The sequence below is a fragment of the Daktulosphaira vitifoliae genome, unplaced genomic scaffold (assembly GCF_025091365.1).
Source record: "Daktulosphaira vitifoliae isolate Bord-2020 unplaced genomic scaffold, ASM2509136v1 Scaffold_3, whole genome shotgun sequence".
NCBI classification, from domain to species: Eukaryota; Metazoa; Arthropoda; class Insecta; order Hemiptera; family Phylloxeridae; genus Daktulosphaira; species Daktulosphaira vitifoliae.
The window spans coordinates 9,504,405-9,523,348 of NW_026099574.1; the positions used below are offsets into that span (position 1 = coordinate 9,504,405).

The window sequence follows — 18,944 nt, forward strand, 5'->3', positions numbered from 1 at the left end:
ACATTCTGTAGTTCGACGCTTGCAATTTGCAGATACATACATCTAATTTTAGTTGCTTAGCCCTGTTTTATCGTTACTTTGCATTTCATATACTACTAATGTTTTGACAAAGAATATTACTCTTTATAGGACACAAACAAACAAATTCCATATCAGAAAAACACTTAGAAATAAAAAATGAGTGCAATCGCTTAATGAAAAGTAAAATATTTTAATTATGAATTTTAAAATGTTACATTAACCATTATAAAAAATTTGCTACTTATCTATAGAAATTATTTATTTATTTAAAAAAAAATTAACTATTTATAAATATTATTTAAAAAAATATCATTTTCTATTATAGACATTTAATAATATTTATTATAAACGATTAGCATATGTATTGAAAATTCTATTTTTTAATGTTCATATTTTGTCAGTTTAATTTTGTGTAGATGATAAACTTATGCACAGGGTGTCCCTGTGATCCCCAGGAATCATGTTCTGTCAAATGTTATAACTTTTGGTCCTCTAATTATTTATAAAAAGTTATATGATAAGTAATGTAGTCAATATTGTAATGATAGTTAACTATATATTTCATTAAATAATACCACATCTATAACAAATACTAGTATGTAAAGATTGTGTTACTTCTATCCTTCTATGATGTACATTGTTTTTAGAACTTAAAGAATGTCTGTTGAATTTGAAAAAATGGATAAAGTTGGGAATAATGATACAATCTATGAAGAATTAGATAAATTGATTGATTCGGTTGATGCTGAAGAAAAAAAGGTTTTTAAATTTTACTCTTTCAAATTAAGTATTTAGAAAAATTAAATTTATATTTAAAATATTATTTTACAAACATATCTCTACTAATTACTTTGATTTAATTTTAACTAATCTATGTTGTTTATTTATTTTTATCTAAATATTATATTTGATAAATAATAATAAAAAACATGAAAACTTAATATTTGATGTTAATTTTTTTTCAACCTAATTTTTATTTTTTCAGAACAACTCTAAGAAAAACAATGATTGCAATGGTATGGAAAATAACAACAAAGAATCAAATGGATTATCAAGTCTTAACTGCAAAGTAATTTTAAATATTTTGATTATTTTTAAAGTAGGTTCATGTTAATTTTTTGTTGTTTGGATATAAATTCTTAAGTTTTTAAAAATTTAAGTTTTATTAGTTGAATAATTTTAAGTACATTATATTATTATTAGAAATAAAAAATATTATCAATTAAAAAGCTGTAAGTAATGATACGGAATCATTAGAACAAGTATAAATGATATCAAACAGTGATTAAAATCCTTATCATAAAAATGTTTCTATGCAAATCTGTAGTGTTTAATTTTAGAAGTAATTAAATTTGGTATAAAATTGATATTCAATAATTTAATATTGTAATTTTTACAAAGAAATTATAATGTTGTATATTTTGTTACCTTCATGGACAATGTGTATCTAAATTGTAATATGGATTTATCAAAAAATATTTGATTATTCTCACCTTTTGTTAGTTAATTATAATTTTATTTATGAAATTGAATATGCAATTTTTTATAAGCCAATGGTAAATCAAACTTTTTTTGTAAAGGGCACCTCCTTTCTTTATATATACTTATTGTATTACATTAAAATAATTATAATCAACAATGAAATCTAATTTTTTTTTTGTTAGGAAGTTTAAATGGAGGTACTAGTTCTGTCTTTATTTATGTCTATACTTTTTAATCTAAAGTAAATTTTTTTCTAAATTTATAGTATGTGACAACTTTAATTTAACACATGTTTAAAGGATGTAGCTTTTACAGTACATTATAAAAAATTCTACTTTTATAAATATGTTTTAAATCTCCTTGTGTAAGGGAAAATGGTCAAATTTTAATAAAAAGTTTGTCGGATGATTGGGATATATATAAAATATTTATATTAAAAAAATTGAATTAATCCATACATTTTTCAAAAAGTTATAGCAATATAAAGTTGAAAACATAAATTAACTTACAGTATGTAACACTAGTTTGATAGGTGCAATATTCCCGGAACATTCTTATAATTTAATTTTTATTCATTATAAAGCTAATTAATAGACAAAATTTGTTATTTTTATAATATTTTTAGTAATTTTTCTTTTATGGTTTATACGTATATTTATATTTACAAAAAAAATTTCTTTTATCTTGTCTAAAAATTTTTTTTTTTTTTCAAAAGTTTCTTAGTAATTCTGGGAGTTAACAAATTTTCTTTGAAATGCCTCAAGTTCAATGCTATAGAAATTGATAATGATAAGTGGTGACAGACACATAAAAATACATAGTATATCTAATGTCTTTTCACTAAAAGTTGGTCATAAAATATAAAAATAAAAATTGTTAGTTTATTAATAAAAGATCCTAATTTTAATGATGACTTTATTAAAGTGTTGATAATAAGGTATTCTCGAGTGATGATGATGTGAAAAAAAGGTGGAAAGAGTATTTTGAAAAATTATTGAATAAGGAATACCCAAAAGAGACATTAGAGGATATCTTGTGGAATGAGGAACTGGTCGATTTAATTAGTGAGAAAGAGGTATAGGAGGCTGTGGCATCAATGAAAAAGAATAAAGCAGTAGGACCAGATGAAATGCTAGTAGAAGTATAGAAAATATTAGGTGGTGTTGGCATAAGGTGGTTGAAGGAACTTTTAAATATAATCTTATTAGAAGGAAAAATACAAATGAATGAAGGAATAGTATTGTAGTGCCGATATTTAAAGGTAAAGGAGACATACAGAAGTGTAAAAATTATAGAGACATAAAGCTTATGAGTCATAGTATGAAAATTTGGGAAAAGGTAATAGATAAGAGAATAAGAAATGAGACATCGGTATCTAAAAACCAGTTAGGATTTATGCCTGGTAAGTCAACAATAGAACCAGTATTTTGTGTGAGGCAACTAATAGAAAAATTTAGGGAAAAGAAAAAAAATCTGTGTATGGTATTTATAGATTTTGAGAAAGCATATGATAGAGTACCGGAAAGGTTTTAAAGTGGGCATTAATGAGAAAATGAGTCCCAAGAAGGTGCATTAATATAATAGAAGGTATGTATGATGGCACTTGTACCAAGGTAAAAAAGCGTAGGAGGAGTATCAGAAGATTTTCGGGTAAGAGTAGGAGTGCATCAAGACTGCTTTAAGCCTCTTACTTATTTTCTATAGTGATGACACATATTTTATTATAACACAGAATTAAGTGCGGTTGGTTGAAGTGGAGAGAAGTGCTTGGCATCTTATGCGATAAAAGAATTCCAATGAGGATGAAAGTAAATTCTACAAGACTGTAGTGAGGCCAGCTATGATGTATGGTTCGGAGTGTTTGGGCGGTTGATAAGAAAGTAGAGCAGAGAATGAGTGTAGAAGAAATGAGAATGCTTAGATGGATGAGTGGAGTGACTAGGAAAAATAGAATAAGGAACGAGCATATAAGAGGAAGTATAAGTGTAGCGTCAATCATGGATAAGATGAGAGAAAATAGACTTAGATAGTTTGGTCATGTTATGAGGTGAGAAGAATCGGAAGCTGTAAGAACAGTTATAGAAATGAATGTTGTTGAAGAAGAAGAGGTAGAGGAAGACCAAAAATGAGATGGCAGGATGCTATTGAATGCGATATGAGGACAGCTGATGTCAGCGTAGATGATGTGGGAGATCGTGTCAAGTGGAAGTTTAGGATAAAGGTGGCCGACCCCAAGTAGTTGAGATTAAGGCGTGGAAGAAGAAGAAGAAGACTTTATTATTATTATTATTTATAAAAATTAAAAAATGTACATATTTAATAATTTTTAGTTATATAAGGTCATCCTAATAAGAGAATGGTTTTCTAAACTAATTAAGTTACATAAGATTGTTAGTTCATTGTCTGACAGGAAGGATAATTAATATTTAGAATGAAAAATTAAAAGTAAATTTTTTCTATTTAAGAAAAATTATTATATATATCTATATTGTATACTGATAAATAAACATGCTAAAATTAAAATTTTAACTGACAATGTAATAACATAATTATAAACATCTTATTTTATTTGGAAAGTTGTTAAAATTAACATATTAATATTTAGAAATTAGCTACATCATTTTTAAAATCATTTTATAGATTCAAGATCAAAATGTAGATATCAATGTTGTAGCTAATAAAAAAGAATATGTAGAGGATGATAATATTAATTCAGAAAACAGTGACAAAGATCTCAAAGAAACTGGAAATATTTCTGAAGATAAAGAAGAATTAGAATTATCTGAAATGATAGTTTGTGATGAAGTGGCTGGTGACACTGAAGATGTTAGTAGCATAATATATAAATATTTTATTTAAATTAAGCATTTAATAATAATACTACTAAATTAATTAAATTTAATAGGAAGATGAAAAAATAGAATCTGAGGCAATTGTTTCAAACTCTAGAGATAAGTATGAAAAAGATATCAAAAGAGTAAAAAAAGATTCTAAAGATAAAGATAAAAATAAAAAATTGGATAAAAAGTCAGGTAATTTTCTATAAATTTAATAATTTTTTATTAGTGAGTTTTAGATATTAAATGTTAACATAATAATACTGTTTTTTGAAGTTAGTATTTGTGTGAAAAGATGGGATTAATTTTTAACTTTCATGTTGAAAGTATATAAAAATATAAATTTTAGAGTTCTAGTCTATATATTCAATATATAAGCTTTTACTTATAAATTCATTAGATTATTTGTAATTTAAGAATTTCTTAAATCAATGACAATTTTTTTGTAAAGGGTATATTTGAATGTGCCCTGTTTAATTTTTAGGTTTTAAATGTTAAACAAATTAAATTCTTTTATAGAAATCATTTTACTAACAAATTATTTATATATTATGCAATTTCGTGCTTAAAATACTTAATATATAAAAAAGAATTATTTTATAAAAAAAATTGTTAAAATGTATAAAATAAATATTGTCTGAGAAAATATGTTATCATATGTTGTATATAATGTGAAGTTGACATACAATTATCATATATTATACTACAGTATATGGCACATTACCCTTAAGTTGCACTTTAACTATACACACTTCATAAATTATCTAAGATTTCAAAATAGTAATTTACTTATGAAAATTCAAATAAATTATGAAATCAATTTCAATATTTTTATTTATCATATAATTAGAAAATAATGTTGCATAATAAGTATATTTGAATCGTTTGTATATTTAATATATATAAACATTAAAATTTTATTTAAAATCTTAACACAAAATAAAGAAATAAAACCTTAAGATATAAAAAATATTTTAGTTGTACCATAGAATTTAGTACATTTTATTAGCTTAAATATTAATTTAAGTTGTAGAAAAATGTTTACATTTTTTCTATAGAGGTTAGATACCTAAATATATTTTAGATATTATGTTTGGCTCTTGAACCTCTAATATAATTTAGATACTAGCTCTGTTTTAATTTATCATGTATAGTTTTAAGTGATATTTAAAATCAAATTCAGTCTAGTTACATAATATTATATTTATCATTAATTTAATATCTTCTTCTTCTTCCACGCCTTAATCTCAACTACTTGGGGTCGGCCACCTTTATCCTAAACTTCCACTTGATTTGATCTCCCACATCATCTACGCTGACATCAGCTGTCCTCATATCGCATTCAATAGCATCCTGCCATCTCATTTTTGGTCTTCCTCTACCTCTTCTTCTTCAACAACATTCATTTCTATAACTGTTCTTACAGCTTCCGATTCTTCTCACCTCATAACATGACCAAACTATCTAAGTCTATTTTCTCTCATCTTATCCATGATTGACGCTACACTTATACTTCCTCTTATATGCTCGTTCCTTATTCTATTTTTCCTAGTCACTCCACTCATCCATCTAAGCATTCTCATTTCTTCTACACTCATTCTCTGCTCTACTTTCTTATCAACCGCCCAAACACTCCGAACCATACATCATAGCTGGCCTCACTACAGTCTTGTAGAATTTACTTTCATCCTCATTGGAATTCTTTTATCGCATAAGATGGCAAGCACTTCTCTCCACTTCAACCAACCGCACTTAATTCTGTGTCTTAAATCCTCGTCAATACCACCACTCTTTTGCACAACTGACCCTAAATACATAAAACTCTCCACCTCTCGAATTACGTCCTCGCCTATTGTCACTGATCTCTTCATTTCACCTACCTCGTATTCTCCTTTGTCAAACTCGTACTCTATATTGATTTAATATATTTATATAGGTATATAGAAAAAACAATTTTTTTTCTTACAATGTTGTTTGTATTTTGTATTTTAAGATTCAAAATCAAAGGAAAGATCTCGAAAAGATGACTTAAGAAAAAATGACAAAAAGCGTTCAAGAACTCCCAGTAAAGAAAGATCTACTAAAGATACTCCAAAAAAAAGACCTAAAAGTGTAAGTTCACAGAAAATTATTTACTTTCCATCTTAGTAGGATCATTTTACGTATTTTACTGTTATATTAATTAATATGCTCAAGATAATCTATTTTCTTTATTTTTTTCACATTATGAAAATAAGTGGGATAGAAATCAAATCTTGATCTCTTGCTATATGAGAAAAGTTACCCACTAAGCCACCTAACCACCATACTTAATATCTCGTCAAACTGCTTTTTACATAGTCCCATATTAAACTTTTTTGTTGCACTTATAATCTCTGAAAATAAAAAAATATTTCATTTATCCAACAATAAAAATATAGGAGTAATTATTATAATTATAATTATCCAATTTAATATCACTGTATATTGCATATATTAACTGTGTGTCAAATACTTACTATACCAAAAACATTCAGGTATGTCCTCGCTTATTACATTGTATTGCATTATACCAGGTTTTGCAATTTCCTTTAAGAAAGTGTGTTAGCAATAATATTACTATATTTTGATAACTTTTTAGCTTTGATACGAAGCTGAGAAGGTAATGGTTTTACTATGATGTATTTTTTTTTGTCTGTCACCAGTTTCTCTCAGTTTTCACCAAACAGATTTCTTTCAATGATACATCAAAAGATCACAAATTGTATCTAGTTGAAGACATTACCCTCACAAATTGTAAAAATTTCCCTCGTTCCCCGTGAATAGGGGAAATCTTCAAAAAAATTACAAATTTAAAAATTGCTAATTTTCGAAAAAATTTTTACTTAAAATTGTTATAACTTTTTTAAAAATAACCAAATCAATATAATTTTTTTTTTATATAGATGCATAATATCGTTACCTTTCATTTGGTATATTTTTTTTATAAATCTGACTTGACTCAATTTGACTTTTGAAAATGTACCGGAAAGTCTGACACTTATATATATATCTTAAATTAATGCTTATGTAATATATTTTATCATGGGAAAAAAAAAATTTCGGACTATTTTATCTTCACAGTGAAAATGGCAACCAAATGCTATTTCTGTGTGAAAATTCTCGATTTTGTATTTTACATTTTTAACTTTATATTGCTATAACTCAGGGGTGGGCAACTAGCGTCCCGCGAGCCATTTTTATCTGGCACCCACTACATTTTCAAATTTCAACTCACAATTTTAAAATTTATCTACAAAAGAGATTGACATAAGCTTTTGGAAAAAATTACCTATTCTAAAATATCCACTTTTATGAGAGTTCGCATTAAAAATGTTATCCATGTTTGGGACTACTTACATTTGTGAATGTACATTTTCAAACATTATTAAATCAAAACATAGAAATCGACTTACAGATGAAACATTAAGTCACCTACTTCGTGTTTCTTCATCCGAAATAGAAGTCGTTTTTGCCGCATTGTCACTAGAAGCCACACATGCTAATTAAGCCACACTAAACAAATATCTATTAATATTTAATTAAATTATTTTAATAACCCTTTTTTACTCTACATTAACATGTATATTTTGAATGACCTTTTTTTTTTTTTTGCTTTCTATGCTCTGGCCCGCTAGATTTTAATTTTTTTAAAAATTGGCCCTCTAGTAACTTTGAGTTGCCCATCCCTGCTATAACTTATTGAAAAGTGTATGGATCAACACAATTTTTTTATGAGAAATAATATTTATATCCCTTTTTCATTCGATATACTTTTTAATCAGGATATTAATAAGGAACTTGCAGATCATGTAGCTTTTGGAATAATCCACCAATTTTTTAAAATTAAACTGTATCTAAAGATTTCCATTGAAGCCTTTTTTTTTTTTTTATAGTGATTTTAATCACTATCAGATATTATTATACTTGATCCAACTATGCCATCTCACCACTGTGCCGCAACACCCTGTGCTGGGTTTTTTTAAAAACTTAACTATCAAAATATTATCATTTTTAGTAAAGCATAAAATAATTTTCATTATTTTAAAAAGTATTGATATTTTGTAAATGAGTTATTTGAACTTCTAATAGATAATGTGAGTTTTCCATATATTTATAAAAAATATTGATTTTTCAGTTGTTACAAGATTTCATAAATAAATTTTCAAGTTTAATTACTTTAAAAATATCTGAATTAAAACAAAAACAAGATTTATAATTTTTAACCAATGGTGTTGTCTTTTTTTTTAACTATTAAAAATTAACTACTGTATCAATAATATCCAACTACAAAAAATCATTCTTATGTAATGAAAAACTTAAAATTTGTTTTTTAGAATGACAAAGAAAAAGAATCAAAAAAACTTAGAGAATTAGATAAATTCTGGCAGACTGTACGTGATGATCCATCAGATTTCATTGGTTGGACTTATTTACTTCAATATGTAGATGGCGCAGTAAGTACATTTTAAGTATAATTTTAATCATTTAATTGATTTAAATTTTAATATTCCTTAAAGAAAAATATTGATGCTGCTCGTGAAGCTTATGATGCTTTTCTTAATTTATATCCTTATTGTTACGGCTATTGGAGGAAATATGCCGATTATGAAAGAAAAAATGGAACAAAAGAAAATTGTGAAAAAGTAAGTAATTTATATTATTAACTTATATTAAAAATAACTAGCCAAGATATAAGTTTTACTATAGTATAAAAAAATATGTCAAGTTATCATAAAAAAAGCAGAATGTTAAAAATAACGTGCTGATTTTTTTTTTTTTTTTACAAAAGTGATAATTTTTGAATGTCATGACTAAGTTTTTTAATTGTGGTGCTGTGTTAAATGTCAGTGACAAAGAGTTTAAAAAGAAACAAAATTTTCAAATTAACTTTATTGTTAATTTATTATTATTGTGTTAATTAAGACAGACTTTTTTATTGATTTTTGTTTTTTGTAAAAACAATAAAATATATTCTTTGTTAAAATTGTAATTAACTTAAGATTTTACACACTAATTTAAGTTTATAATATTTTGATGACAATTTGTATAATTATTTAATTTGTAATTTATATTAAATTAGTATATTTAATTTGTAATCTTAAAACATGTATGCGTTTATAATAAATTTTATGAATAATAATAATAATAATAAGAGCAATTAAATTTGATTATTGATCAAGTATTTTGTTTCAATTAATTTTAGTTGAGTGAAATATAATTTTTTTTTTAATTATTAAGATATATAATATTTTACAAAATTGTATTTATATATATAAGATAGAAATGGATATTTTGACTGGTTAAATTGCTGTATCTTGTCATAAAAACTTATTTTTTTTAACTCAGTTTGTAGCAGTACAATTTATTTAATTGAATATCCTACCAAATTGTGACAATCTCAAAGTGAAGAGGGTGTGTAAATAATTACGTGGGATGGATTTACAAATGAAAATAATCTACAAAAAATATTGTGTTTTTATATTATGTTATTTTAATGTGCATATTCGAAGAACTTTATTTAATTTTAGTTACAATGGTCATAGCAAAATGTAATTATTTATTAGTAATATTTTTATCAAATTGAAGAGATTAATAAAAACTTTTTATGAAATTACAACTACACATAAATATCAAGAAAAATATTGATTAAGCAATTGGAGATAATTTTTCCAGATTTTATGAAGCAAGTCAAGCTGTGCTTAAGTTTATTATTGATTTTTAAAAATGCAATTTTATTACACAACTACTGTTGTGACTTGTAATTTGTTATTTATTTTGTTTATTAGTTTATTTTAATTCTTTGAACAATATTAGTTATTTCTAAATTTATTGTAAAAAAAAAAAAAAAATCACAATTTTTAGGTACTATTGTTGGTTTAATTCTTTAATGAATAATTCCTCTGAGTAAATATTCTTTCAAGAATACTTTATAACTAACATAATTTTGGTGTAGATATTTTTTCATCAGGTTGCTGTTGGATTATTCACAATCATACTTCATGCTGTGGCCCAAATAAAGCACATTCATTTCTCCAAAATGTGTTTAATCACGAATTACACTATTTAACTAATATTACTATATAAGCTATTTTATGTCAGCCTTTTACGTTAATATGAATATATACATGTATTTTTATGGAAATATTGTGCCACCATATATTTTTTATTGTATGTTATTTAGTTAAGAATAATTATTGTGCTATTATTTTCATTTAAGTAATTTGTAAAATGTGTTATAATATTAAGTGACATAAATATGCAGATCATTGCTCAACAGACATCCATAGCTGTTTTGGATTAATTTTGGGTAAGCGGTGAATTTATCAATTAGTTGTAAGGATATTTTGTATGTGTTAATGAATAAGATAATTGATATATTATAATTTTATTAAATATTAACAGGCATGTTATAGATTTTCTTTCTATATTTTTAAATTTTTTTAATAAATTACAAACATGTTTGGAAAGTTGAGTTAAACTGTATATTTATTATACATAGGTTTTTGAACGTGGACTAAAAGCTATTCCTTTAAGTGTAGACTTATGGATTCATTATATGGGATACATGAAATCAGCTCATCCTGATGATCAAGACATAATAAGAGAACAATTTGAAAGAGCTATTGAAGCTTGTGGTATTGAATTTAGGTAAAAATTAATATAAATACTACAAATAAATTTTAAATACTACATTATGAGTCATTTATTTTAGATCTGATCGTTTATGGGATCATTATATTAAATTTGAAATGGATTGTAAAGAATATTCACGAGTAACTAATATTTATGATCGCCTTATTGCTACTCCTACACATGGTTATTTAAATAATTATGAATGGTAACATATTTTTTACTATACAATTATTATTATTAATTTAACATATTTTTGTTTTTTACAGTTTTAAAGATTTTATTAAAAAGTACCCTAAAAACAAAATATTAGAGACTGATAAATTTTTAGAACTCAGGAAGGAAGTGTTAACAGAAATTAAAGAAGCTGATGCAAAAAAAAATAAAAAAATAGATTCTAGTTCAGATTCTGATGACATGGCTGATCCCATGGAACAAGTAAGCAATTTTTGTTTAACAATTTCTTAATTAAAAAGAAATTATTTTTATTTAATAAATATATTCTTATTGAATTTTTTTTAACAAGAAAACAAAAGAAGAAAATATGATGAAAGATAAAATGATATTTGCCAGAGGATTAGTACATAAAACTACAGCTGAAATGGTTGCTCTACGGCTACCATTTGAAGAAATGGTATTTATTAAAATATATAATTTAAATAAATGGTGTTTTTAAATATTATTAACTATGTCAGATTCATAAAAATTGTAAACTAAAAAGTAATACTTGCTTTTTTATATTTTTGTTAGTTTGATATATATTTTTATTTTTAGATAAAACGACCATACTTTCATGTTAAACCTTTGGAAAGATCACAAATAAGAAACTGGAAAGAATATTTAGAATTTGAAATTGCTCAAGGATCTTTTAAAAGAATAGTAGTGTTATTTGAAAGGTGCTTAATAGCTTGTGCTCTGTATGAAGAATTTTGGACTAAAGTAATATTTTAAATATGAACAAATATCACTATAAAAACAATTTACATGATTAAATATAAAAACAATTTTTAGTATGTTAGTTACCTCGAAAGTCTTGAGTCTGACGATCAGGAAATAAAAGATCAAATAGAAGATATATATATAAGAGCATGTACTGTTCACCATAAAAATAAACCTGGAATTAATTTGATATGGGCCCTGCATTTAGAAAAAAATGGTATGTATTATATTTTTATTAATACATAACATTTTTGAATAGATTATTGTAAGTCTGATACTGAAATGGAATAATTCCAACTAGTGTAATATTTTTATTTAAACTATTAGTACTAACATTTGCTCTTCATAGAACTATGTACATTGAATTATCTTTTAACATGATAAATTCTTTGTATTATGAAGAAAATCCATTTATTCTTCTATAATAGAAAACTGTTATAATTTTCTTGATAAATTATCAAAAAAGTAACAAGTTAGTAATTGATAATTATCTCTAACTGCTATATCATTTTATTATGTTTGTTTTGTGAAGTTTTTATATTTATAAATATTTGAAAATGGTTTCATAAAATTATATACTTTACTGAAAAACAGATTTATAGGAAATATTTTGTATAATTTTACATTAGTATTCTTAAAATCTGTTAATTGAATATTATTAAGTTAAAAGAATTTAAGAAAATAGACTTATCTCAATTATAGCTTATGTGATACAAATAAATAGGATTAAATAAAGTGGTCCTTAAGATATTTGATGTTTTTCATTTACTACTTAACTTTTTACCTTTTAAAAACACCCTTTATATAAAATGTATGGGGTGTGTCTCTTGTATATTTAAGACATGAATATATAGTTATTTATTAGAAAATTTTTTATTAAATCTCTGTTAAATATAGAACTATTAAGTATCACATTATGTAGTGTGTTATCACATATCTGTACTAATGTAATACTGTTTGGTACATACATAGTTAATACTGATTTTTTCATGCAATTAATATCAATTAACGATTAAGTATACTTATATTCTATTTTAACAATTTAACAACATGGAGTAATATTATAATTAGTTTAAAATTCATTTCCTATTTGTCACTTTTGTGCTTAGGGTAAATGTGATACTAGTTGTATAGATCTAATTAAATAATTAATTTTTGTCTATAAACTAACCAATGAAAAATATCAATAATTTATATCCTTGTGCATAATAGCTCACTTATTAAAAAAAATGTAATAACAAAGTTTTATATCACACAAAACACTATATTAGAGCAAGTACATTGACCAATCTTTTTTTATTTTATAATTATAAGAAAAAATGCTTTGATGCAAATCTGTAGTAGTGTTTAATTTTAAAAAATTGATGGATTATTTCAAAAGTATCATAATCTCTTATTTCCTTATTTATATCCTGATTAAAAGTTTTATGATTTATAAGTGTAATATACGAATAAAATTTTTTATAGCAATTGAATATAGTATGAAATTGATATTTAATAATTTAGTACTGTAATTTTTACGGAGAATTTATAAAAAATTATAAAGTAATTATTATTATTATGGCAAATGTATATAAAAGTTGAAGACCTTGATGCAATATTTCACATAAAAAAAAAAAAATATGTTTGTTATTTAATAATAAATTTACTGGTCTACAAGGAATTTTCATTCAAGACCAAAATATACTTTTCTAAACCCATTTATATGCCAATTTCAAATCTACAATTAGAATTTCGCATATGGCCTAAATAATAACAAAATCCTTCCAATTTATATAACAAATAATTATGTTTGATTATTATTAGGTTATGTATGAATAATCAATAAATATATTTTAATTGAAAATTAGTTAAAAAAGTTCTACTTTATGTACACATTATTAAGTTTTAAACCACCCCTGTATAAAGAGAAATGGTCCAAATTCAAAAAAGTATGTCGAATGAAAGAGATATATAAATAGTATTTATTTTAAAAAAATTGTATTGGTCCATACATTTTTAAATTGTGCGAATTCTTATGCTGAAAAAGTGATAACAGACACAAAAAAATAAAAATAAAAAAAAACATCATAGCATAATTAATACTTTCTCAGCTAAAAAAAAAAGTGTATATATTTACCCCACTTTATCTTAACTTTTTATTCACATCACTGTTCAATAATATGTTAAGATTTTATCAATATTTTAAAATAATTAAATTAAATTAATAATTTTTACAATAGGAAATTATGATAAAGCAGCACAAATATTAGATATGCTAGATAGTGTTGCTCCACATAAAATGATGATTATACAAAGAAGAATTAATTTGGAAAGAAGAAGGGGCTGTAAAGAAAGAGTTTGCGAACTGTATGAACACTATATTAGCACAGCAGACTCTTCATTGACTTCAGTTTTGTTGACTATAAAATATGCTAGATTTGTTTGGAAAGTATGAACAATTACTACATTTTTATAGTTTTTAGGTACAACATGAGTGTAATATATGTTAATTTTTATTATTTAGATTTTAGATAATGTTGAACGAGCTTCTGAAATTTTATGGAATGAAGTGAAAAAATTAAATGTTTGTATTTATGTTTTTTATTAATTAATAGTTATTGATAAATGATTTATTTCAATAGCTTAATTTCTCAAGTAATTGTTTCTTTATTTTGAAATTGCATGTAGAATGTGCAAAAGAGTAGTCGTCTTTTACTTCAATTGATTGAAATCAGAATGAGTGATGATCCAATGGATATAAATGCCGTGGTTGAATTAATTGATAAAATTTTAGACATGGACTCAATTGAAGCAGAGCAACAAGTTATTTACGCACAACGTAAGGTTGAATATTTGGAAGAATTTGGAAAAGATATTAAATTGTAAGTAATTACTTAAAATTTATTTATTTTCTTAAAAAAAAAATAATGTACTAATTTCTATTTAGTCAATTTGTTATAAATCCATTATTACTTTTTACATGTAGCTTCTTTTAACATTAACTAGGACCATACCTTTTATTTTTATGATTACTATAGAATTGAAAAAATTACTGAAATTCTAAAAACTATTTTTACTACTATTTCATGTATTTATAAACATGAATAAAGTAATATTGATGAGTAATTTTGTTATATAATCTCATTATTTATCTGTAGATAAAAAATTTTGAATAAGCAAGAAAATAAATCATTCACTAATCAATCAATATTATTTTCACATTTTTTATGATTCTTTACATAAATTTATTGGAGTGAAAAAGTCCCGATAAGTATTGCAGTTTAATATAAATACTGCTGTAAACTTAAAAAAAAAATTAAGTAACTTCAACAAACCACTATTTTTTATATGTATTAAAATATTGATTAATTTCAATATGTAAATGTAATAGTCGCTTGAGTGAGGTAAAAGTACTTTTTTACTGTAGTAATGTTCTTCGGATATTCACATCAAATGATTAGATATATAATTATACCATTTTAACCTTAAACACTTTTTTTTCTGTACCAAGGTTATGTTATGTAATTTAGTGATAATAAATGTTACACGGAATACTTTTAAATTACTGAGTGTTTAGTCTTAATTAGTCATTTAAAAGCAAAGGAAGATTTTTATTTCATTAATTTCAAAATGCCTCTAAAAAGTTATGTACCTTATACACAAGAATCACACTTTCCAATTGAAAATTTACCATATGGAGTGTTTTCTACTCAAGATGATCCTACCCATCGAATAGGTGTTGCAATTGGTAATAAAATATTAGATTTAAAAAATACAACTAATGTATTTAATCATCCTCTGTATGAACTATTTCAACAATCTTCATTACATAGTTTAATGGCTTCAAGTAAAAGTACATGGACACAAGCTAGAAAATCAATTCAGTCTTATTTAAGTATTGAAAAAGCTGATAATTTTAATAAAGGAGTATTTTGGAATCAAAATGAAGTTAACATGCATTTGCCTGTTTCAATTAGCAATTATACAGATTTTTTTTCATGTTACCATCATGCTTACAACTGTGGAACTATAATGACACCTCAAAAACCTTTAGCTGATAACTGGAAACATATGCCAATCGGTTACAATGGTCGTTCATCATCTGTTATAATATCAGGTACACCTATTACTCGTCCTAAGGGTCAGTATTTAAAAAATGGTAAATTGCATTTTGGTCCTACTGAAATGCTTGATTATGAACTGGAAATGGCCTTTTTTGTGGGTGGTACTTTAAATTCTTTATCAGAATCAATACCAACGTCAAGAGCATCAGACTATATTTTCGGAATGGTAATGTTAAATGACTGGAGTGCAAGAGATATTCAATTGAGAGAGTCCATACCACTTGGACCATTCTTATCAAAAAGTTTTGCAACAAGTATATCTCCTTGGGTAGTTACAATGGAAGCTTTAGAAGATTTTAAAGTTGATAACTTAAAGCAAGAACCTATGCCGATGAAATATTTACAACATGATAACAAGTATAATTTTAATATTAATCTTAATGCAAGTGTATGTCTTAATGGATCAATGCATAGAATTTGTGATACTAATTACAACAATTTATATTGGACTCCTTTGCAACAAATAGCTCATCATACAATTAATGGTTGTAATTTACAACCAGGTGATCTACTGTCATCAGGAACAATTAGTGGTCCTAATGACAAAGAGTGTGGATGTTTGTTTGAAAGAACAAGAGGTGGTCAGAGAGTCATAAATCTTGAGAATGATGAACTTCTATTTTTCAATGATGGGGATGAAGTTATTCTTTCTGGCTACTGCCAAGGAGATGGATATAGAATTGGTTTTGGCACATGTAGTGGAAAAATTCTTCCTGCTAAACTATAAGAACATGATTATTTAAAACCATGTATTTATATAATAATTTTGTTGAATTTAAGACTAAGTAATTCAATTTTAATTAATTTGAATATTCCAACTTGACTATTAACAATAAAAAAATGAAAAAATTAGTTGTTATTTAATATTGTAGATATATTTTATATGACTACGCAATATATCTTATCGACTGCCCCAAGGAAAAAGGTCGTAACTCGTTTTTTTCTAACTTTTCAGTATGAATAAAACAAGCATTGCAATTCATATTCTTATTTTATTTTTAAACGTACATTTCTCAAAATAACATCACTGGTAGAATGAAGGATATCGTAATTATTACAATATTCAGTTTTTAAAACAATTATGACTTCAGGGTTTTTTAAGACATACTACTTATAAAAAAAGTAAAAATCGAGTTACGACCTTTTTCGTTGGGGCAGTCGTTATATATTCTATTAAATATTTTTTTTTATATAAATTTAAAAATATATAATTGTTAATTTAATAAATAAAATACCTGTGTTTATCATTATGAACTTGGATATTGTATCTTAACTAGATGGTTGATAGAAACTTGAAATTTTATTATTTAATAAGTTTAAACATCAATGTATTATATTAAATTATATTATAATTTAATACAATGGTATAGAGTTAAAATTATCTAGCAAACTTTTTACATAATAAGAATTGATTACTTATGACTAATATTATTTAAAATTTAACTAATATTAATATTAAAAATATTCAAATCAAAAAGTGATATAAAATAACAAAAACTGTCCTATATGTATTTCGGGAACAATGTTATTATCATAAGCTTTAAACACATACTGACGCCCTAACCAAAAAATGCTGCCTAATATAGCCTTAGTGATCTTATTACCCTAGCCAATTGTCACATTTTACCAGTTTATACAATTTAAATAATGAATTTGAAGTTGACCTAATAACATTACAAATTAAAAAGTTGATAATCTTCTATGGCTGAATATTTATTAATACATAATCACTTCATTAAAACTAATTAAAAACGTTAAATAATTATCAGGGAGAATATTACATTTCCGTTTAATGTATTAAAATGTTTATAACTCAATAAGTATTTATCTTAAAGATTGTTATAAATTTAAAAATTAATGAAAATTATTTTTATCATTATATATAAATAATAAAAATATATGCTTTTAATGTAGTCTAAAAATCCAAAAAGTTTTATAAATTAAAAATATTTATATTTTAATAAAACCTTAATTTGTTTTATTGATTTGCAGGATAAACGAAGCTATTGATGAGCTAAATGAATTTATGAAAATTTATAATGAAATAGAAAATAATTCAAATGAAAATATTCCAGAAAATAAAGAAATGTAATTTATTGTTTGGTCATACCAATACATACAAATTTGTATATAAATAATTTTAAATTTAATTAATATTTTATTCAGTGATGCTAATTAAAGTATTAATTTTTTGTAACTATTTTCTTATTTTATTGGTGTAATGTTACAGTATATTTACATACAATAGGATATTTCATAAAAATAAAAAACTTTTAATCTAAGTAAAAAATTAATAAAAAAAAGTTATGAAATATCTAACATATAAAAAAAAGAATATTCAGTTGTTTGTTTAATGTAACAATTATTACAATTAAAAAAAGGAAACTATTTTATTGTTTTAATAAAAGTAAAGTATTTTGGTAGTATTACAAAAAGTTACTCAATATCAAAAGTAAATCTACTAGAACAATATCCAAACCTTAGATCACAATCTAATGTAGGCTCTATCATAATTGAAGATTCATCTTCTAAACCTAGTGCATCACCTAAGAAAAAAAATGTAATGCTTAGAAATATTAGAGGTACAATGGTTAATATATAAAAGCATTCCTATAAAATATGAAGTTCTTATAGTATGTATGTAAAGATGAGTTTTCTTGTAGCTAGTATCATAGCTTATATGATTAAAAATAGAAATGATCAAATAAGATAATTAAAAAGATGATTAATCCTCTTTAATAAGTAAACTTATTCTACTTACAAAATGATAAGTTGTGGTTAGATGGCCAAAGTTCAGAAAAACATGATGGTTTTAACACATTTTTAATAGAAATCATTTTAACACATTTCATGGCTTCGAGCATCTATACAATTATGACTTTTATAATATATATTATAGATAAAAAAA

At 24.3% G+C, this 18,944-nt stretch overlaps 3 protein-coding genes across 5 annotated transcripts in view; 2 read left to right on the forward strand and 1 right to left on the reverse strand.

The window, feature by feature from the left end:
• On the forward strand, nucleotides 1-18,234 carry LOC126900396 (pre-mRNA-processing factor 39-like). Its single transcript, XM_050676076.1, has 18 exons — nucleotides 1-201; nucleotides 669-780; nucleotides 1,007-1,090; nucleotides 4,144-4,329; nucleotides 4,409-4,535; nucleotides 6,334-6,452; nucleotides 8,696-8,815; nucleotides 8,879-9,004; nucleotides 10,861-11,009; nucleotides 11,074-11,199; nucleotides 11,261-11,429; nucleotides 11,518-11,625; nucleotides 11,766-11,930; nucleotides 12,003-12,147; nucleotides 14,153-14,361; nucleotides 14,437-14,496; nucleotides 14,601-14,794; nucleotides 18,029-18,234. The coding sequence occupies exons 2-18, from the start codon at nucleotides 679-681 to the stop codon at nucleotides 18,126-18,128; spliced, it is 2,289 nt and encodes a 762-aa protein (XP_050532033.1). The 5' UTR covers nucleotides 1-201; nucleotides 669-678; the 3' UTR covers nucleotides 18,129-18,234.
• Nucleotides 15,371-17,945, forward strand: LOC126900405 (fumarylacetoacetase-like). The gene has a single exon (XM_050676092.1). The coding sequence runs from the start codon at nucleotides 15,543-15,545 to the stop codon at nucleotides 16,761-16,763; it is 1,221 nt and encodes a 406-aa protein (XP_050532049.1). The 5' UTR covers nucleotides 15,371-15,542; the 3' UTR covers nucleotides 16,764-17,945.
• LOC126900394 (general transcription factor 3C polypeptide 1) overlaps nucleotides 18,220-18,944 on the reverse strand; it is a 23,004-nt gene continuing 22,279 nt past the window's right edge. For all 3 annotated transcript variants that reach the window (XM_050676072.1, XM_050676070.1, XM_050676071.1), the window contains exons 31-32: nucleotides 18,798-18,900; nucleotides 18,220-18,582 (exon numbers count right to left, since the gene is read on the reverse strand). In XM_050676072.1, the coding sequence (XP_050532029.1) occupies nucleotides 18,473-18,582; nucleotides 18,798-18,900 (213 nt within the window). In that variant the 3' untranslated portion in view covers nucleotides 18,220-18,472. The remainder of the gene's footprint in view (nucleotides 18,583-18,797; nucleotides 18,901-18,944) is intronic.

Coding starts and splice junctions, on each gene's coding strand:
- LOC126900396 (XM_050676076.1), top strand. CDS start 679: ATGTCTGTTGAATTTGAAAAAATGGATAAAGTTGGGAATAATGATACA. Junction 1,091..4,143: donor TATCAAGTCTTAACTGCAAA/GTAATTTTAAAT, acceptor ATCATTTTATAG/ATTCAAGATCAAAATGTAGA. Junction 11,200..11,260: donor TATTTAAATAATTATGAATG/GTAACATATTTT, acceptor TGTTTTTTACAG/TTTTAAAGATTTTATTAAAA.
- LOC126900405 (XM_050676092.1), top strand. CDS start 15,543: ATGCCTCTAAAAAGTTATGTACCTTATACACAAGAATCACACTTTCCA.